General features: G+C 51.2%; 1 protein-coding gene across 9 annotated transcripts in view; it reads left to right on the top strand.

The window, feature by feature from the left end:
* The window catches only part of LOC144606161 (rap1 GTPase-activating protein 2-like), a 403406-nt gene that overhangs the window by 353208 nt on the left and 28039 nt on the right, over positions 1 to 22159 (top strand). For 8 of the 9 annotated variants that reach the window (XM_078421969.1, XM_078421972.1, XM_078421965.1 and 5 more), the window contains 9 exons: positions 2909 to 2987; positions 3337 to 3390; positions 5935 to 6018; positions 7848 to 7948; positions 9931 to 10060; positions 11236 to 11391; positions 12880 to 12951; positions 14756 to 14848; positions 16784 to 16918. In XM_078421969.1, the coding sequence (XP_078278095.1) occupies positions 2909 to 2987; positions 3337 to 3390; positions 5935 to 6018; positions 7848 to 7948; positions 9931 to 10060; positions 11236 to 11391; positions 12880 to 12951; positions 14756 to 14848; positions 16784 to 16918 (904 nt within the window). The remainder of the gene's footprint in view (positions 1 to 2908; positions 2988 to 3336; positions 3391 to 5934; positions 6019 to 7847; positions 7949 to 9930; positions 10061 to 11235; positions 11392 to 12879; positions 12952 to 14755; positions 14849 to 16783; positions 16919 to 22159) is intronic. The other variant, XM_078421967.1, reaches the window with a different exon arrangement.

Here is a 22159-nt window from a genome sequence, read left to right on the forward strand (position 1 = left end):
ACACCTTCACATAGTCGCCCCCCAGGACACCCCAGAAGGCTTGAAGAAACTCCACAGTCAGCCCATCCAGCCCTGGAGACTTGCCCCTACTGAGCTGGTGCAGGGCACCAGTCAACTCCTCCAGAGTTAGGGGATCATCGAGGCGCTCGGCCACCTCCCTGCACACTACGGGTAAGCCCTCCCACAGCACCCCTTGTGCCTCCCCACTAGATGTTCCCTCGGAGAACAGAGTGTCATAGAACGACCAAACTGAGGCACCGATCCTCTCCGGATCCGTGACGGGGGAGCCATCGTCTGCAAGCAACTCGCTAAACTGCCTGCGGGCACCTCGGCACTTCTCCAGGGAGAAGAAAAAGGGGGAGGCGCGGTCCAAATCGTGCAACATCTGGACTCGCGACCTCACATACGCGCCCCGGGACCTCTTCAGCTGCAAGTCCCTCAGTGCCCCTTTCTTCTCCTGGTACTCCTCCCACTCACACGAATCCCCCTCCGTCTGACCCAGGCGAGACTCCGAGTCGAGCAACTCTCTCTCAAGCCGTCCGATCTCGGAGTCCCGCCCCTTGGTCGACCCCCTCGTGTAGTCCTGGCAAAACAGACGTAAGTAAGCCTTGCCTTTCCCTCCACTCCGCCCAGAACTGCTTGAATGAGTCCCGGAACCGGCGCTCCTCCAGCAGCCGGTTTTTGAAGTGCCAGTACGCGGACCCTGCCCGTGTGCGCGTCGGGATAAAGTCCACTCGCACCAGGCAGTGGTCCGAGCACGGCTCCAACCGCATGGAGGCTGCCGAGACACAGGACACATAGGCCTTAGACACATATACGCGGTCAATACGGGAACCACCCCCCTTAAACCTGTATGAGAAGGCGCCGGAGTTGGGATGGAAATTCCTCCAAGCATCTACTAGCTCAAAAGAATCCACCAACTCCCTTAATGTCTTGACCGCTGCCGGATCGCGCTGAATGCCAGAGCGATCTCTCGCCTCAAGGGTACAATAAAAATCACCCCCCAGGAAAACACACTCCCCCGATCGATGGTGTTCAACAGCACGGTCACTTCTTGTGTTAACCGCGTCTGCATAGCACCGCTCTTGGGGGCGTAAACATTAATAAAATGTAACGGCACGCCATCCAGGCGCACGGCCAGATACAACAACCGGCCTGGTACAATGTCCTGCACCTTGACAATCTCCGGCTGGAAAGATGGGGCCAACAGGAAGGCCACTCCACTCGAAATGGAGGTGAGATGGCTCATGTAGACCCCCCCCTTCCCACTCCAGGAGCCAGGTGGGCTCGTCACTAGCCACAGTGTGTGTTTCCTGCAGGAAGCTCACCGCGTACCTCCGATCCTGACCACGGGTGCTGTCTGTGTGTGGAGTTTGGGTTTCGTCCGGCTGCTCCGGTTTCCCCCCACATCCCAAAGACTGTACATGATTACAATCATGTTAAAGGTGGGTACAGTTGGGGCGGGTTGGTTAGCAGGTGGGTGGACAATGGCCAGAGATAAAAAGAAGGCAAAATAATAGTTTGGAACTATAACAACTTTTAAAAGACATCGATCTCACCCATTCATGTGGGTTTGTAGGTTAATTGGCCCTCTGCAAATTGCCCCTAATGCACATGGAGTAGATGCAAAAGTGCGGTAACATGGAGCCAGTGTGAATGGGTGAGATCGATGTCTTTTAAAAGTTGTTATAGTTCCAAACTATTATTTTGCCTTCTTTTTATCTCTGGCCATTGTCCACCCACCTGCCAACCAACCCGCCCCAACTGTACCCACCTTTAACATGATTGTAATCATGTACAGTCTTTCCACAGGCTGGATAGCACACAACAGAAAAGCTTTTAACTGTACCTCAGTACACGTGACAATAAACGAAACTAAACTAAAGGTTACCCTTCAAATTCCTATGAGGTTTTTCCCCTCTCACCTTAAACCTATGACCTCTGGTTCTCCGTTCCCCCACTCTGGGTAAAAGTCTCTGTGAATTCACCCAATCTATTCCCCTCATTATTTTGTCCACCTCAACAAGATCACCACTCAGCCTCCTGCGCTCCAACGAATAAAGTCCGAGCCTGCCCAACCTCTCCCTGTACCTCAGGCCCACGAGTCCTGGCAACATCCTGGTGAATCTTCTCTGCACTGTTTCCGGCTTAATGGCATCCTTCCTGGAGTGTGGCCAAAACTAAACACAGTTCTCCGTCGTCTAGCTTTTATATTAGCCATGTGTGGGCGGCACGGTGGCGCAGCAGTAGAGTTGCTGCCTTACAGCGCCAGAGACCCGGGTTCGATCCTGACTACGGGTGCCACAAGGTGTCACAAAATGCTGGAGTAACTCAGCGGGTCAGTCAGCGTCCCAGGAGAGAAGGAATCGGTGACGTTTCGGGTCGAGACCCTTCTTCAGATTAAAGTCACGGGAAAGGGGAACGAGAGATATGGAAGACGATGTAGAGAGATAAAGAAAAATGAATGAAAGATATGTAAAAAGGCCGTAGAGTAGGAGGGCAGGAGGAATCACAGAGGGGGATCAGCGAGAGAGCATGTTGCTAGACTCTCGTCGAAGACAGGAGGAGAACTTCTCCAAAGTAGACATACCTTGAGGAGAAATCGCAGTGGAGCGGCAAGTTGTGTAGGAAAATAACTGCAGATGCTGGTACAAACCGAAGGTACAGAGTATGTACGTTCTCCCCGTGACCTGTGTGGGTTTTCCCTGGGTTCTCCAGTTACCTCCCACACTCCAAAGACGTACAGGTTTGTAGGTTAATTGGTCTTGGTAAAATTGTAAATTGTCCCTAGTGTGTGTAGGATAGTGTTAGTGTGCGGGGATCGCTGGGCGGCGCGGACTCGTGGGCCGAAGGGCCTGTTTCCGCGCTGTATCTCTAAACTAATAACTATTTTGTTTTGCTATCTTAGGTCAAAATCCAAAACAATTCATGAGCGGCTCCCTCTGGCAGGAATTCCACAACTTCCCAGCATACCAATCATTGCAAAGGTGAGTATGTTAAGGGAACCATACTATTTTTACCATTACTTCTTAGCAGCGCTTAAGTGCCCAACAGACCAATATATAGTTCTGAATTTCGGGACCAGCCCCCTCTCCTGACATCAGTCTGAAGAAGGGTCTCGGCCCGAAACGTCACCCAATCCTTCTCTCCAGAGATGCTGCCTGACCCGCTGAGTTACTCCAGCATTTTGGTGTCTACCTTCGATTTAAACCAGCATCTGCAGTTTTTTTTCCCCTACGCGGTTGAACTGATATTTGTGTAAAACAGTACCTCGATCACACGGCAAAAATTGGTGGAGCGTTGAAGTACTCTAATAGATAATTGTCTCTCTCTCAGCTCCTCTGTGAAGACGTGACCAGCACAAAGTTTTCTCCTGTACTTTATCCTAAGGTAAGCAGCAATGTCCTTCAGCCGTTAGTGTGTCACAACGTGCAAGGGACATGTGGACGGGTACATGGATAGGAAAGGCTTAGAGGGATATGGGCCAAACGTGGGCAGGTGAGCTTGTTTAGTTTATTGTCATGTGTACTGAGGTACAGTGAAAAGCTTTAGTTGCGTGCTGTCAGCTTACAATCGAGCCGTCCACAGTGTACAGATACTTGATGAAGGGAATAACGTCAATAATGTTCAGTGCAAGGTAAAGCCAGTAAAGTCCAATCCAAGATACACCGAGGGTCTCCAATAGTAGTTTAGGACTGCTCTCTGGTTTGTGGTAGGATGGTTCAGTTGCCTGCTAACAGCTGGGAAGAAACTGTCCCTGAATCTGGAGGTGTGCGTTTTCACACTCCTGTTCCTTTTGCCTGATGGGAGAGGGGAGAAGAGGGAGTGGCCGGGGTGAGACTGGTCCTTGATCATGCTGCTGGCCTTGCCGAGGCAGCGTGAGGTGTAGATGGGGTCAATGGAAGGGAGGTTGGTTTGTGTGATGGTCTGGGCTGCGTCCACAATTCTCTGCAATTTCTTGCGGTCTTGGATGGAGCTGTTCCCAGACCAAGCTGTGACAGGAAACAGGCCCTTCGGCCCACCGAGCCTATGCCGACCAACAGTCCCTGCTCACTAACACTATCCTAATAGGGACATAATAGGGACAATTTTACAATTATACCAAGCCAATTAGCCGACAAACCTGTACATCTTTGGAGTTTAGTATAGTTTAGTTTAATTTAGAGATACAGTGCGGAAACAGGCCCTTCGGCCCATCGAGTCTGTGCCGACCAGCAGTCCCTGCTCACTAACACTATCCTGAGCACATAATAGGGCCAATTTTACAATTATACCAAGCCAATTAACCTACAAACCTGTATGTCTATGGTTTGTGGGAGGAAACTGGAGCACCCGGAGAAAACCCACGCAGGTCACAGGGAGAATGTAAAAACTCGGCAGGGACAGCTCTGTACAGGATCGAACTCGGGTCTCTGGTGCTGTGAGGCAGGGACCTGCCATTGCTGCTCCACCGAGCTGTCCTCGCTGGCCTACTGATCCAGCTGGAGCGTTACATCCTCAGAGATGTTCCCTGTACATCACCAACTTTTATAGAGCAGAGAATATAGAACTGTACAGCGTAGGAGCAGGCCCTTCGGCCCACAACTCACTGTTGTGCCCATTGTTCATTCAATTAGATTAACCTACAGGGTACGGAGATTCCTCAGGTTTTACGACGGGAATTAAAATAAAAGCAACAACAACTGGATAAATGCCTTTCTCATTTAATTTTCAATTATCGTAGAACAGGACAGTGCAGGAAAAGGCCCTTCGGCCCACAATCTCTGTGCTGAACATGATGCCAAGACCAACTCTTATCTGCCTGCGCATGATCCATATCCCTCCATTCCCATGCTCATTTGCATAAGTTTCTTAACGCCACTATCGTATCTGCGTTCCAGGCACCCACCACCCTCTGGGTAAAAAAAACCTGCCCCGTTCATCTCCCTTACATTTAGCCCTTCTCATCTTCAACCTATGGCCTCTTGTATTTGATACTTTCATCCTGGGAAAATGATTTGACTGTCTGCCCTATCTGTGCCTCTAATATTTAGTTTAGAGACACAGCGCGGAAACAGGCCTTTCGACCCGCCGGGTCCGCGCCGACCAGCGATCCCCGCACACTAACACTATCCTACACCCACCAGGGACAATTTTTACATTTACCAAGCCAATTAACCTACAAACCTGCACGTCTTTGGAGTGTGGGAGGAAACCGAAGATCTTGGAGAAAACCCACACGGGTCACGGGGAGAACGTGCAAACTCCGTACGGACAGCATCCGTAGTCGGGATGGAACCCGGGTCTCCGGCGCTGCATTCGCTGTAAGGCAGCAACTCTACCGCTGCGCCACCGAGTATATTTTTATATACTTCTACGAGGCGGCACAGTGGTGCAGCGGTAGAGTTGCTGCCTTGCGGCACCAGATACCCGGGTTCCATCCTTGCAGCACACAGTTTGCACGTTCTCCCTGTGACCTGCGTGGGTTTTCTCCGGGTGCTCCGGTTTCCTCGCACACTCCAAAGACGTGCGGGTTGGTAGCTTAATTGGCTTCGGTAAATTTGTAGTCAAGTCAATTTTATTTTTGTATAGCACATTTAAAAACAACCCACGTTGACCAAAGTGCTGTACATCAGTTCAGGTACTGAGAACAAACATACAATGGCACACAAACATAACAGCACATACATAAACAGTTTACAGCGCCCCCTCAGAGGGCCTCAAACGCTAAACGGTCCCTAGTGTGTGTAGGATAGTGTTAGTGTGCGGGGATTGCTGGTCGGTGCGGACTCGGTGGGCCGAAGGGCCTGTTTCCGCGCTGTTTCTCTAAAGTCTAAAGGTCTCCCCTCAACCGCCGGTGTTCGAGGGAAATCAGTGGAGACGGTGGGAGGGAATAACGTTGCAAAGCCAATCTGGTCAAGGGTTAACCTGACAACTTGTTCCATCTTCTCCAAGGCATCACAGCTAATCGTCGCATATGATGAACATGAGATCAACGACAAGTTCAAGTTTGGGGTGATTTACCAGAAGGCCAGACAGGTGAATAATGAACATCTATATACTAAAACTCTCGTTTGTTTGTTTGTTTGTTTGTTTGTTTGTTCCTGAACTACAGCCAAAACGGTACACGATAGCGCAACAATTTTAGGCCCACCTTACTCACCGTCGTCCCTTTGGTGCTAATGGAAGAAGTTTCATTGAAATCGGCGTTATATTTTTAAAGTTATTCACATTTATCTATCTCCTAGGGAGGGAAGGGGGGAATAAGGGGGTTGAAGGGGATGGAGTGGGGCGGAGAGGATGGAGGGGGGGGAGGGGGAGGGGGGAGGGGGGAGGGGGAAGGGGACAGGTGGAGGGGGAAGGGGAAGGGAGGAGGAAGGGGGAGGGGGAGGGAAGGAAGGGAGGGGGATTGATGGGGATGGAGTGGGGGGGAAGGGAAGGAGGGGGTAGGGGAATGGGTTGAGGGGGATGGAGTGGGGGTGGATTTGCCACCCTCTGACTAATTTCTCCTCGTCTCCTTCCTAAAAGAACATCCTATAATTCTGAGGCTATGACCTCTAGTCCTAGACTCTCCCACCAGTGGAAACATCCTCTCCACATCCACTCTATCCAGGCCTTTCACTATTCTGTGTGTTTCAATGAGGCCCTCCCTCATCCTTCTAAACTTCAGCGAGTACAGGCCCAGTGCCGACAAATGCTCATCACATGTTAAGCCACTTGTTCCCAGAGCTGCAGCCTTCCTCCTGTCTCTGGCAGTAATGAGTCGGCTCCGGCGATGCTCTCCGAATCAGTCGAACGCCTTCCCAGTGGTTTGACGCCAGCCAGTCCTGTCGTTTGGGGCTAGGCCCACGTGCTGCAGGTGGTCCTCGATGCAGTCTTTGAACCAGTTCTTCGGGCGCCCTGGGTTCCTGTGACAGAACTCCGTACGGGCGGCATGCCAAACCCATCCACCCGGATCACGAGGCCTGTCCATCGAAGCTGGGCCTTTACTAGGGTTGCCAACAGTCCCGTATTAGCCGGGACATCCCGTATTTTGGGCTAAATTGGTTTGGCCCTTAGGGGACCGCCCTTGTCCCGTATTAGGCCCGGGGGATGCTATAGGCCCGGACGCTGTAGATCCGGACGCTTTAGGTCCGGACAGCGTAGGCCCGGACACTGTAGGCCCAGACAGTGTAGGCCCGGAGGCCCGGGCGCCGCCTGACGGAGGTTGCGTAGCAACCCGCCTCCCGGCCCAGGCGGCCACCATTGGTGGAGCGGGAGCACGTGGCCGCTGGCTGGGTGGGGCGTGGGGCGGTGACGTCACCTTGTCCCTGATTAGGGAGTGAGATAGTTGGCAACCCTAGCCTGTATGATCACTGCTTCGATGCTCGTGAAGTCAGGCCGCTCCAGCACTTCCATGTTGGTCACACTGTCTTGCCAGAGCATGCCCATGATGGACCGCGGAGAGCACATGTGGAATTTCTCAAGCTGGCGCGTGTGTTTCCTGTACAGGGTCCATGTTTCACTTCCTCACAGCTGTATCACATCTGGAGCAGAGGACAAATCAACGCTCCTGACGTTCATCATCCATTGATCATAAATAAGACAGCTTTTCAGTGGAGTCAGTGCTGGGTTCATTTGCTAAACGCCTCGTCTTAGCCCAGTTGCCTGAATCCTTTCAGACTGAAAGAAGGGGGTGACTGGAGAAGGTTCCCCGAGCCGAAACGTCACCCATCCTTTTTCTCTGGAGATGCTGCCTGACCCGCCGAGTTACTCCAGCACTTTGTGTAGATATTTGGTCTAAACCAGCAGCTGCAGTTCCTCATTTCTGCAACCCTTTGTTATGTGTTTATTCTTAATTGTTCCGTTGCGTCGTTCCTGTTTTTCAGTCGACAGAAGCAGAACTATTCAGGAACAACGATGAAAGCCCTGAATTTAAAGAATTCCTTCATTTGCTTGGAGACACTGTGGTGCTCCAGGATTTCAAAGGGTGAGTTCAGTTTAGTTTAGAGATACAGCGCGGAAACAGGCCCTTCGGCCCACCGGGTCCGCACCGACCAGCGAACCCAGCACACGAACACTAGCCCACACACACTAGGGACAATTTTTACATTTACCAAGCCAATTAACCTACAAACGTATAGGTCTTTGGAGTGTGGGAGGAAACCGAAGATCTCGGAGAAAACCCACTCAGGTCACGGGGTGAACGTACAAACTCCGTACAGACGGCGCCCGTAGTCAGGATCGAACCCAAGTCTCTGGCGCTGTGAGGCAGCAACTCTACCGCTGCGCCACCGTGAAATTAAGACTGCAGGAATGGGAGGGGAAGAGATCTTACTCCTGATGCCCCCCTTTCATGCTCCCCATCTTTGGCATTGCCACCCCCTTCCTCATCTCTTCAAAGACGTGTGGATCCCAGCCTTGAACGCACTCAGAGAGACACCAAGTGCTGGAGTAACTCAGCAGGCCAGGCAGCATCATCAGCACTGTTATCAGGCAACTGAATCATCCTGGCACAAAAAGAGAGCTATCTACCTCATCAGGGACCCTCAGACTATGTTTAATTGGATTTTGCTGGCTTTACCTTGCACTAAACGTTATTCCCTTTATCATGCAGCTCTACACTGTAAATGGCCCGATTGTAATCATGTATTGTCTTTCTGCTGACTGGATAGCAAGCAACAAAAGCTTTTCACTGTACCTCGGTACACGTGACAATAAACTCAACTCAACTGAACTGACCTCTGGAGAAAAGGAATGGCCGACGTTTCGGGTCTGAGTCCGAAGAAGGGTCTCGACCCGAAACGTCACCCATTCCTTTTCTCCAGAGATGCTGCCTGACCCGCTGAGTGACTCCAGCATTTTGTGTCCATCTTTGGCTTAAACCAGCATCTGCAGTTCCTTCCTACACCTTGAATACACTCATGATCTGCACATGGTCTTTGCCATCACCTGTACGGATGGACTGTGAAATTATCTTTGTGTACAGTTCAGTGAAGCGTAGGGCCACCCCCTGATTTTCCGGCAACTGATGGTCCGGGCATAGGGGTTGCCAACTTCCTCGCTCCCAAATAAGGGACAGGGTGACGTCACCGCCCCGCGCCCCACGTGACCTCACCCAGCCAGCGGCCACGTGCTCCCGCTCCACCAATGGCGGCCACCCAGGCCGTGAGGCAGGTTGCTACGCAACCTCTGTTAGGCGGCGCCCGGGCCTGTAGAAAAAAACTGCCGATGCACCTATTGTCTATTGTCTATTGTCATGCCTCCGGCACCTTCAAGGTCGGCTGCAGGGGGCACCCCTGGTACACTAAGATGGCCGGGCGAGGAGAGGAGAGGGGCATCGGTTCACAGGCACTGCTCCTGTACAACGAGCGGGCGAGCCGACCGCACCTTGGACTTTGAAATGCTGGAGTAACTCAGCGGGTCAGGCAGCATCTCGGGAGAGAAAGGAATGGGCGACGTTTCGGGTCGAGACCCTTCGGGAATGGGCGACGTTTCGGGTCGAGACTCTTCAGGAATGGGCGACGTTTCGGGTCGAGACCCTTCGGGATGCCCGCCCCCTCCCCTGACATCAGTCTGAAGAAGGGTCTCGACCCGAAACGTCACCCATTCCTTCTCTCCAGAGATGCTGCCTGTCCCCCTGAGTCACTGCAGCATTTTGTGCCTACCTTCGATTTAAACCAGCGTCTGCAGTTTTTCCCCCATACTATTGAACCATTGCCTCATTATGTTGAGACCAATTCTTATCTGTCTGCGCTCAACACATATCCCTCCGTTCCCGATCCAACGTGCCGATCCAAACGTCTCTTAAACACCACTATCGTATCTGCCTCCACCACTGCCCCCCGGCAGCTCGTTCCAGCCTCTTGTGTAAAAAACCTGCCCCGCACCTTTCCGTGAGACCTTGCCCCTCTCGTCATCGATCAATGACCAAGGGTGTGATGGTGGCTGTCAAATTCCTTGCCGTTCCAGTTTCCGCGGCGGCCTCGATGTGGCGCACGGTCAGACCGGGGCCGAGTCCGTCTACACCATCTTCAAGGACCGGGAGATCATGTTCCACGTCTCCACTAAGCTGCCGTTCACAGAGGGTGACACTCAACAGGTGAGCTCCCAGAGGCCCTCGATGCCCCCCGGCATCACCACTCATCCCGCCCCCAAGATAGGGCACGGGCGGCACGGCGGCGCAGCATGGAGTCGCTGCCTTACGCCGCCAGAGACCCGGGTTCCATCCTGACCACGGGCGTTGTCTGTACGGGAGTTTGTACGTTCTCCCTGTGACCTGCGTGGGGTTTCTCCGGGTGCTCCGGTTTCCACCCACACTCCGAAGACGTGCAGGTTTGTAGATGAATTGGCTTCTGTAAAGATTGTAAATTGGCCCCAGTGTGTAGGGTAGTGATCATATCGCTGGTCGGAGCGGACACAGTGGAACCAAGGGCCTGTTTACGCCCTGTATCTCTGAAGTCTAAGCAGTCCAGAGATACAGAGGAGGTTTACCAGAATGGTGCCTTGGCTAGAGAGAGGCTGCACAAATTTGGATTGGTTTCTCTGGAGTGACAAAGACTGAGTGAATAAATGAAGGAATGAAGGAATGAATGAATGAATGAAGGAATAGTTTATGAATGAATACTTTATTGTCACATGTGACAACTCACAGTGAAAATCTTTGCTTGCTGTAGACGAGGGGGTCATTTACAGAGGACCAATTAACCTACAAACTCACACGTCTTTGGGATGTGGGAGAAAACTGGAGCACCCGGAGAAAACCCCCCTGTGTCACAGGGGGAACGTGCGAACTCCACACAGACAGCAGTAAAGGTCAGGTTCCACCCGGGTCTCTAGTGGTGTGAGGCAGAGCTCCACCAGCTGCTCCACCCACTTTGACCCAGGTTGGCACATCTCATTCGAGTGAAAGGGATGAGAAGGAAATCTTTGTTTGGGCTTTACTTTAGACTTTGGAGAAACGGCGTGGGAACAGGCCCTTCGGCCCACCGAGTCCGTGCCGACCGGCGATCACCCCGTACACTAGCACTAGCCTACACACACTAGGGAAAATGTACAATTCCACCAAAGCTGATTAACCTACAAACCTGTACGCCTTTGGAGTGTGGGAGGAAACCGGAGCTCCCGGAGAAAACCCACGTGGTCACGGGGAGAACGTACAAACTCTCCGTCCAGGCTGCACCTGTGGTCAGGATGGAACACGGGTGTCTGGCGCTGTGCGGCAGCAACTCCACCGCTGTGCCACCGTGGGCTGACTGTCTGTTGTCTCCGTGACAGCTGCAGAGGAAGCGGCACATCGGCAACGACATCGTGGCCCTGGTGTTTCAAGAGGAAAACACCCCATTCGTTCCTGATATGATCGCCTCCAACTTCCTCCACGCCTACATCGTGGTGCAGCTCGAGACGGCCGAGGAGAGTGAACCAACCTATAAGGTGAACTGGATTGAGAGCTATTCATGAAACATTCAAAATGGTAGCAGGAGGGGGGTTGTGGGAGCAAATGGAACGGCCATAAGGAGTTGGTGTTGGGAGGGACAGGCGATTTATTAATTCACAAAATGCTGGAGTAACTCAGCAGGTCAGGCAGCATCTCAGGAGGGCGGGACAAAGGAAGGATATAGGTGGAGACAGGAAGATAGAGGGAGATCTGGGAAGGAGGAGGGGAAGAGAGGGACAGAGGAACTATCTAAAGTTGGAGAAGTCGATGTTCATACCACTGGCCTGCAAACTGCCCAGGCGAAATATGAGGTGCTGTTCCTCCAATTTCCGGTGGGCCTCACTATGGCACTGGAGGAGGCCCATGACAGAAAGGTCAGACTGGGAATGGGAGGGGGAGTTGAAGTGCTCGGCCACCGGGAGATCAGGTTGGTCAATGCGCAGAAGTTCAGCGAAGCGATCGCCGAGCCTGCGCTTGGTTTCGCCGATGTAAATAAGTTGACATCTAGAGCAGCGGATGCAATAGATGAGGTTGGAGGAGGTGCAGGTGAATTTTTGTCTCACCTGGAAAGACTGTTTGGGTCCTTGGATGGAGTTGAGGGGGGAGGTAAAGGGACAGGTGTTGCATCTCGTGTGGTTGTAGGGGAAAGTGCCCGGGGTTTGGGTGGGAAGGGACGAGTGGACCAGGGAGTTACGGAGGGAACGGTCTCTGCGGAACGCAGAGAGGGGAGGGGATGGGAAGATGTGGCCAGTGGTGGGGTCCCGTTGTAGGTGACGGAAATGTTGGTGGATGATATGTTGGATTTATTACAACTGGTGCAAACCAGGAGAACAGTCAAAGCTTTTATATTCTCAGGTGACCAGACTTCACAGAAACTTGATTAGCAGTAAAATTAGATCATGGTTACAGAATAAAATGATTATCCAGCAGTCTAACTTAGTTCCCTGGGCAATGTCCGTAGTGGCGTAGAGGTGGGCAGAGTAGTTGCCAGACCAAGCTGTGGTGCAACCCGACAGTATATGCTTTCTACGGCCACCGGGAGATCAGATTGGTTAACGCGGACTGAGCGAAGGTGTTGAGCGAAACGATTGCCGAGCCTGCGTTGGTGGGCCGAATGGCCTAATTCTGCTCATATAACTTCTCGATTAATATGGGTGTCAGGGGTTATGGGGAGAAGGCAGGGGAATGGGGTTAGGAGGGAGAGATAGATCAGACACGACTGAATGGCGGAGTAGACTTGATGGGCCGAATGGCCTAATTCTACTCCTACCACTTAGTTATGACCTTATGATAACATACAAAGGTTTGTTTACTGGTAGATTCCTTCTCTGGTTGGTTAGCAGCGCTTTCCATATTTTGCATTCTTCACCGCTGTTGTCAGAGGTGATCTGGAGTTGGCCGGTGGTTGGATGAAGACCAACTCATTGAGGTAGGTGCAGATTCATTCAGACCACACTGGTGCTAACCTCCTTAACTCTCGGCAGGTTTCAGTCACCGCTCGTGAGGGTGTCCGCCACTTTGGCCCTCCGTTACCAAGCCCAGCGCTGTTCAAGCAGGTAAGGTCACCACATTCATCTGCAGTTAGCTTTATTGGATATTGAACAACAGTGGGATGAGAGGAGGCCATGGATCTGGTAGACACACAATGCTGGAGTAACTCAGCGGGTCAGGCAGCATCTCGGGAGAGAAGGAGTGGGTGACGTTTCGGGTCCAGACCCTTCTTCAGACTAATGTCAGGGGAGGGGGCGGGACAGAGATAGGATGTAGTAGGAGACAGGAAGACTAGTGGGAGAACTGGGAAGGCGGAGGGGATAGAGAGGGAAAGCTGGGACTATCTGAAATTGGAGAAGTCAATGATCATACCACTGGGGTGTAAATTGCTGGTACTTTATTTTCCACGGGTACAGTGAAATCCATTTCTGTTTCCAGTTCAGTACAAGTATCACCGTACATAAGCACTTAGACACATATTAGATAAGCATCTCAGATACAGCACAAGTGTATAGCAGTCGTGCACTGAGACAGTACACAGAGTCGCCAGTTTGGCGCCATTTTCAAGTCCCAGTTGTTTGTTGTAAGTGCAGGGATCTCGACCTGATCATGAAGGCCCGTTGCCCTGGCAACGTTGCAGGGTCAGCCTGGCCAAGCGTAGCCGCGGTGTCCTCCGCCGCTGTGCGTTCAGATACAGACACGGTTAAGACCATGGGGGAAGAGGACCCAGTTCGCCATTCAAAGTGGTGACACAGCATAGAAGGTTGAGAAAGCACATCTCTGAATGATGTCAATGCAGTCCCTGATGGGTGAGAAATGCAGCGGGAGGAAACATAAAACGTAGAACAGTACAGCACAGGAACAGGCCCTTCAGCCCACAATGTCTGTGCCTACATGATGCCAAGACCAACTCTTATCTACCTGTACGATCCATATCATTCCCTGCATACCCATGTGTCTATCCAAAAGTCTCTTTAACGCCATTATCGTATCTGCCTCCACCACCACCCCCGGCAGCACGTTCCAGGCACCCACCACCCTCTGTTATAACCACGTTCCATCTTGGCCATGTTCCCTGTCATGCTCCCCAGTCTGTGAGCTCCAGGGTTAATCGAACTATAACCTACTCAACTTCCTTATCATTCTCAAAGTTCCTGACAACAAGTTTCCCATTAAATCTTGCCCCTCTCACCTTAAAGGTGATCCCTGAAGGAGGCAAGGGTTGAGTGTTTCGAGGAGGAGGAGGGGGGGGGGGGGGTGGGGGGGTGGTATTCGGACCAGGTGCTCTGTGCTGATTCTGTCCGACTGGTACCTGACAGACACTGGTAGGGTTGCCAACTTCCTCACTCACAAATAAGGGACAAAAGGTGACATCACTACCCCGCGCCTCACGTGACCTCACCCAGCCAGTGGCTATGTGCTCCCCCTCCACCAATGGCGGCCGCCCGGGCCAGGAGGCGGGTTGCTATGCAACCTCCGTTAGGCGGCGCCCGGGCCTCCGGGCCTACTCTGTCCGGGCCTACAGTGTCCGGGCCTACAGTGGCCCGCAGGCCTACAGTGGCCCCCAGGCCTGCAGTGTCCAGGCCTACAGTGTCCGGGCCTATAGTGGCCCCCAGGCCTACAGTGTCCGGGCCCACAGTGTCCAGGCCTGCAGTGTCCAGGCCTACAGCTCCCCCAGGGCCTAATATGGGAAAAGGGCGATCCCGTGCGGGACAAACCAAATTAGCCCAATATACGGGATGTCCCTGCTAATAGGGGACAGTTGGCAACCCTAGACACTGGGCACACTGTGTCAAGTGTGCCCGCAGCTACGCACAAATGCATTGAATCAGGAAACCAAACTCACAGACGTTTGCTATATTTGCCCAGGGTCCGGAGTTCCGAGAGTTTCTGCTGACTAAACTCATCAACGCGGAGTCGGCCTGCTACAAGTCAGAGAAGTTTGCAAAGCTGGAGGTAAGGGTGTGTATCCGAGGTTGTTCCAGAGAACAAAGTTACTTCTCAGATTCCTATTAAATCTTTTCCCCTTCACCTTAAACCTATGTCCTCTGGTCCTCGATTTTCCTAGTCTGGGCAAGAGACTCTGTGCCTCTACCCAATCTATTCCTCTCATGATTGTGTACACCTCTATAAGATCTCCCCTCATCCTCCTGCGCTCCAGGGAATAGAGTCCCATCCTGCTCAACATCTCCCTATAGCTCAGTCCTGGCACCATCCACGTGAATCTTCTCTGCACCCTTTCCAGCTTGACGACATCTTTCCTAAAACACGGTGCCCAGAACTGAGGCCTTTAGGATTAGGCTCCTTCACCTTCCTTCCCATGGCAGCCCGGCCCTGCTGTCCAAGGTGAAGAGCAAGCAGTGCTGGTGTCTCACAGCTCCAGCAACTCAGGTTCGATCCTCGTCTCCGGCACTGTCTGGGTGGAGTTTGCACGTCCTCCCGCGTGCGATCCCCCCTCCCACAAACGGGTGGCATGGTGGCGCAGCGGGTACAGGTCGAGGAGGAGGAGGCGGCAATTTCTATGTCGGTTTGTTCCTGGACCGGGCCAAGATGGGTCCAGGCAGCGGGAGGTCGAGGGTTCTGCCTGGGTAACTGCCCGCCCCTCTTCCGGGCCAGCGTCCGTGCCCGCGTGTCCCTGGAGAGACAGCATGCGGGGTCCACAGGGACTGGATGCCTTAAGGTCATAGGTGATAGGAGTAAGATTAGGTCATTCGGCCCATCAAGTCTATTCCGCCATTCAAACATGGCTGATCTATATCTCCCTCCTAACCCCATTCTCCGGTGAATGCTGGCCTTAAAAATATCCACTGACTTGGCCTCCACAGCCATCTGTGGCAATGAATTTCACAGAATCACCACCTTCTGACTAAATGTGGAATTCTTTGCCACACAAGGCTGTGGAGGCCAAGTCAATGGATATTGTTAAGGCAGAGATAGATAGATTCTTGATTGGTACGGGTGTCAGGGGTTATGGGGAGAAGGCAGGAGAATGGGGTTAGGAGGGAGAGATAGATCAGCCATGATTGGATGGCGGAGTAGGCTCGATGGGCCGAACGGCCAAATTCTGCTTCCATCACTTCTGAACTTATGAACTTAGAAAGGAATTCCTCCTCATCTCCTTCCTGAAGGTACGTTCTTCTTCTTCAGGGCCTGGCTCGTCAGCTTCCCACTTCAGGCAGGTTCTGTCATTTCCGTGGCTGGCGAGCCAGGCCTGCCACCAGGGCATGAGCGCGGCCCACGCCCGTCCGGGAGCCTCTGCCGCGCGCAGCCCATCGGTACATAGATGTGCTGGCTCTGGATAGGGTCCAGAGGAGGTTTACAAGAACGATCCCAGGAATGAGTGGGTTAGCATATGATGAGCGTTTGACAGCACTGGGTCTGTACTCGCTGGAGTTTAGAAGGATGAGGGGGACCATTGAAACTTACAGAATAATGAAAGGCACAGATAGAGTGGGTGTGGAGAGGATGAGTGGGAGAGTCTAGGACCAGAGGTCACAGCCTCAGAATTAAAGGGCGCTCTTTCAGAAAGGAGGTGAGGAGGAACTTCTTTAGTCGGAGGGTAGTTAATCTGTGGAACTCATTGCCGCAGAGGGCTGTGGAGGCCAAGTCAGTGGATATTTTTAAGGCAGAGATAGACAATTTCTTGATTAGAACGGGTGTCAAGGGTTATGGGGTGAAGGCAGGAGAATGGGATTAGGAGGCAGAGATCAGCCATGATTGAATGGCGGAGTGGACCCGATGGGCCGAGTGGCCTAATTCTGCTCCTCTAACGTGTGAACTTGTGGTACAGTGTAGCAGGCTGTGTTTGATCCTGGCCCACAGTGTACAGTGGGGCCTGGGTGACGTAGATGTTGCAGGGCACATTGTGATCGGCGTATCTTTGGTCTTCCTGTCCAGAACCGCACACGGGCAGCACTGCTCGACTACCTGTACGAAGACCTCCACAGCCAATCACTGGCCATGTTGGGGCTGGGTCCTGACGAAGAAAAGATGGAGAATGACACTCACGGAGGCTTCCTGGAGTCCTTCAAGGTAATTGGTCGACTAATTGATTCAGTGAAAGACACACACATTCAGTACTCACGGAGCAAATAAATTCTTCTCCTTTTGCTTTATGAAAAATAAAATCATGAAAAAACGGTTTTCGAAGGCTTACAAGTTTTAGGGGCAGAATTAGACCATTAGGCCCACCACGTCTACTCCGCCATTCAATCGTGGCTGATCTATCTTTCCCACTCAACCCCATTCTCCTGCCTTCCCCCCAAAACCCCCGACACCCGTACTAATCAAGAATCTATCAATCTCTGCCTTAAAAATATCCACTGACTTGGCCTCCTCTGGCAATGAATTCCACAGATTCACCACCCTCTGACTAAAGAAACGCCCCCCAATTTCCTTTCTAAAGGTACATCCTTTTATTCTGAGACTCTCCCACTCGTGGAAACATCCTCTCCACATCCACTCTATCCAGGCCTATCACTAATTGATTGGTAAGAGGTCCCCTCTCATCCTTCTAAACTCCAGCGGGTTCGATTCTGAACCCGGGTGCTGTCTGTGTGGAGTCTGTACGCTCTCCCTGTGACTGTGTGGGCTTCCACCGGGTGTTCTGGTTTTCTCCCACTTCCCTAAGATGTGTGGGTTTATAGGCTATGGCTTCTGTAAATTGCTCCGAATGGATGGAAAAGTGGGATAACATGGAACTAGTGTGAAAGGGTGATCGATAGTCAGTGTGGACCCAGTGGGCCGCATCTCCAAACTCAACTGAACAAAGTCCAATGTGCGCAATGGGGTAGAGGTGAATGGGACAGTACCCTAGCTCATGGAAGGACCGTTCAGAAGCCTGATAACAGAGGGGGAAGAGGCTGTTCTCGAGTCTGGTGGTGCGCGCTTTCAAACTTCTGTACCTTCTGCCGGATGGGAGGGGTGAAAAGAAGAAAGCAAAGGTCTTTGATTACGTCGGCTGCTGTTATGAGGCAGCGTGAGGTGTAGATGGAGTCCGTGGCAGGGAGACTGGTTTGTGGGGTGGGCTGTGTGGTGAAAATCGCCCAACCTTCGAAAACCGGTTCTTCGTGATTTTATTTTTCATGCAGTAAAAGATTTATGAGCACAAAATACCTGTGTAAGCTGCCACTGATAGTGGATCGGCACTTTCATAAAACTGCTCCTCGACCTAGCAAGCCACATTAGTAACTAAAGATATATGCCCCCCAACCCTAAAATCCCTGAGGGTGTGAGCTACAGGGAGAGGTTGAGTAGGCTGGGTCTCTATTCCATGGAGAGCAGGAGGATGAGGGGTGATCTCATAGAGGTGTACAACATCATGAGAGGAATAGATCGGGTAGACACACATAATCTCTTGCCCAGTGTTAGGGAATCAAGAACCAGAGGACATAGGTTTAGAGTGAAGGGGGGGATAGATTTTATCGTAACCTGAGGGGTAACTTTTTCACACAAAGGGTGGTATGGAACGAGCTGCCAGAGGAAGTAGTTGAGGCAGGCACTATCGCAACGTTCAAGAGACATTTAGACAGTTACATGGATAGGACAGGTTTGGAGGGATATGGGCCAAACGCAGGCAGGTGGGACTAATGTAATCCCATGATGGCCGGTGTGGGCAAGTCTGGCTGAAGGGCCTGTTTCCGCGCTGTGTTACTCTATGACTGTATGGCTCTAGAAAGCAGGGTGATAAAAGGATTGATGAAATCTGAGATTGATGAAGTAGGATTATTTTACAGCAATATGGTGCAGCGGTAAAGTTGCTGCCTTACAGCGCGAGAGACCCGGGTTCCATCCTGACCACGGGTGCTGCTGTACGAAGTTTGCACGTTCTCCCCGTGACCTGCGTGGGGAGATCTTCGGTTTTCTCCCACACTCCAGAGACGTGCAGGTTTGTAGGTTAATTGGATTGGTTTCAGAGTAAAATTGTCCTTGGTGTGTGTAGGGCAGTGATGGCGCCGTATCTCGAAACTGAACGGAACTAAAAGTGCCAGTTGTACCCTTAGACTTCTACCTCCTAAGATCCTTCATGCCACTGACACCCTGGAATGCAGTTTTCTGACAATTGAAGACATTTCCAGCCCCACCTCCATCATCTTATCCTTGAGGCAGCAACAATGTCAACACAAAACCCCTCAGTCACAGACAATAACTTCACCTGCCGCTCAGTTTAAATAATCATTTGGGAGAGTGGGCTAAGCCTCTCATAATGAATTCCTTTGAATTTGCTGACACACTTGACTGCTTTTCTTTACAAAATGACAGCAGAAAGGCTTAGGCAGGTGGTAGACGTGGAACGAGGTTAAAAAAACTGTGGTGAAAATCTCTGTAGCTGTTAAGGTGAAATATTTTTCTAAATCTAATACCTGACCATTCTCCAATAACGAACTCCCTGCTTCAAACAGGGAGTGGAGACTAACGCTGTACTCAAATATAGTTTGGTGTTTTTTTAATGTAGTTTAGTTTAGAGATACAGTGTGGGAACAGGCCCTTTGGCCCATCGAGTCGGCGCCGACCAGCGGACTAGTTCACCAAAGATAGACACAAAATGCTGGAGTAACTCAGCGGGTCAGGCAGCATCTCTGGAAAGAAGGACTGGGTGACGTTTCGGGTCGAGATCCTTCTTCAGACTAGTTCACTAGTCCTATCCTACTTTACTCAGAGGGTTGTGGCTGTATGGAATGGGCTTCCGGTGGAAGTGGTGGAGGCTGGCTCGATTTTATTATTTAAGAGTAAATTGGATAGGTATATGGATAGGAGGGGATTAGAGGGTTATGGTCTGAGTGCAGGTAGATGAGACTAGGTCAGGGAGAATGGTCGGCGTGGACTGGTAGGGCCGGACAGGCCTGTTTCCATGCTGTAGTTGTTATATGTTATATGTTATCTCTGGAGAGAAGGAATGGGTGACGTTTCGGGTTGAGACCCTTCTTCAGACTGAATCAGGGGAGAGAGTGATACAGAGATAAGGAAATGTAAGGTGTGAAAACAAGACAAAGGGGATGAGGCTAAGGAAAATGTAGAATAGATCATTGCTAGCTGGGAGAAGGTGACAACAAAGCAGAGATAAAATGTAATGGAGGACAGTCAGTCTGGTGGGAGAACTGGGAAGAGGGAGGGGATGGAGGGAGAGGGAAACCAAGGGTCACTTGAAGTCGGAGAAGTCACTGTTCATACCGCTGGGGTGTGAGCTGCCCAAGCGAAATATGAGGTGCTGTTCCTCCAATTTGCGCTGGGCCTCACTCTGACAGTGGAGGAGGCCCAGGACAGGAAGGTCGGACTGGGAATGGGAGGGGGAGTTGAAGTGTTTGGCAACCGGGAGATCAGGTACGTTTGGGCGGACTGAGCGGAGGTGTTCAGCGAAACGATCGCCGAGCCTGCGCTTGGTCTCGCCGATGTACAGGAGTCCACACCTTGAACAGCGGAGACAGTAGATGAGGCTGGAGGAGTGAACCTCTGCCTCACCTGAAGGGACTCTCAGGGCAGAGATTGGCAGGTTCTTGGTCTGTAGGCACTCATTGCCTAATGTGGCATCTCACTGCAAGTTCAGCGAATAACTCATTTGCAATGTCCTTGCAAAAGATAGTTTGATAATCAAGTGCATTCTTTCATTACAAAGAGCTGATCAAAATATCAAGTGACATTGGACATATTACCCCAATACTGCTGATAACTACAATATTTGAAGCACTCTGTCCTAAAAGCAACACATTAGTTACCATTTTTGGTAATGGATGAAAAATTCATTAATTTATGGATTTGAATATTTTCTAATGTAATTCTCCACAACTTCGGTATAAACATTACATTTTAAATGGTCTGCGATGACGCGTGATTGGCATTTCAATTATTCCGTTAGATAGAGCTCTAGGGGCTAGCGGAATCAAGGGATATGGGGAGAAGGCAGGCATGGGTTACTGATTGTGGATGATCAGCCATGATCACAATGAATGGCGGTGCTGGCTCGAAGGGCCGAATGGCCTCCTCCTGCACATATTTTCTATGTTTCTATGTTTCAGCATTCATAAGGGTAAAAGGCATCAAATCTCTTTTCTGATCTAACCCAATCTAACCCTGTTCTGGTCTTTGCTTGTTCTGTTCACTTTCACCTGTTGGATCAATGTCATTGATAGTGTCTTCAATGTCATTGTGATTGTCTTCAATTTGCATCTCTCAATCAGAATAAAAAGTAATATAGCAGAAGACTAGACCCTCCTTGTCTTCGCAGAGTGTGGAGTCAATCTGACTAATCCCAAATCCTCACATATCCCTTTATTCCCCAGAAAGATGCAAAGATGGAGTAACTCAGCGGGTCAGGCAACAGCTCAACAGAAAGGATGGGTGACATTTTGGGTCAGACCCCTTCTTCAGACTCGACCAGCATCTGCAGTTATTTCCTACTCCCTTTATTCCCTACCTGTTCTGTCTAAATGCCTCTTGAACATTGCTCTGGTATCTGCTTCTGCCCCCTCCCTCCCGACAGTGCGTTCTAGCTACGTACCACTCTCAGAATAACAAAAACATGCGTCTTTAAACGCTCCCCCTCCAGTCTTAAAGCAATGCCGTCTTGATATTTCCACCCTGAGGGTGAAAAGAATCTCACCAATTAGTCCACTTCAGTTTAGAGATACAGCGTGGAGCCAGGGTATTTGGCCCACCACGTCCGCGCCGACCAGCGGTCACCCGTTCATACCAGTTCTCTGTTATCCCACTTTCTCATCCACTCCCCACGCACTAAGGACAACTTACAAAGGGCCAATTAACCTACAAGAAGTGTCTGAAGTCTGAAGAAGGGTCTCGACCCGAAACGTCACCCATTCCTTCTCTCCTGAGATGCTGCCTGACCCCGCTGAGTTACTCCAGCATTTTGTGTCGACCTTCGATTTGAACCAGCATCTGCAGTTATTTTCCTACTATCCTGCACGTCTTTGGGACTTGGGAGGAAACCAGAGCACCCGGAGGAAGCCCACACGGTCACAAGGAGAATGTGCAATGTGCACCATTTGCTCTTTGCCTTTTCATAATTTTACATACTTTTTCAGGTCACCCCTCCTCCTCTGCTCTAGGGAAAGCAATCCGAATACAACCCTAACGTTGATCCGAGTGTAGTAAATACAACTGTACATCAATGCCCATTGGGGCCCTGCCACCTATTATATTCTTCCCTCTTAGATCACCTACATGTTCATTCCATTATACATATATTACAAACGGAGATCCCAGTACTGTTCCTCGCCGAACACTACCCAGAGAATTGTGAATCTGTGGAATTCTCTGCCA

Source organism: Rhinoraja longicauda, chromosome 26 (assembly GCF_053455715.1).
Source record: "Rhinoraja longicauda isolate Sanriku21f chromosome 26, sRhiLon1.1, whole genome shotgun sequence".
NCBI lineage: Eukaryota > Metazoa > Chordata > Chondrichthyes > Rajiformes > Arhynchobatidae > Rhinoraja > Rhinoraja longicauda.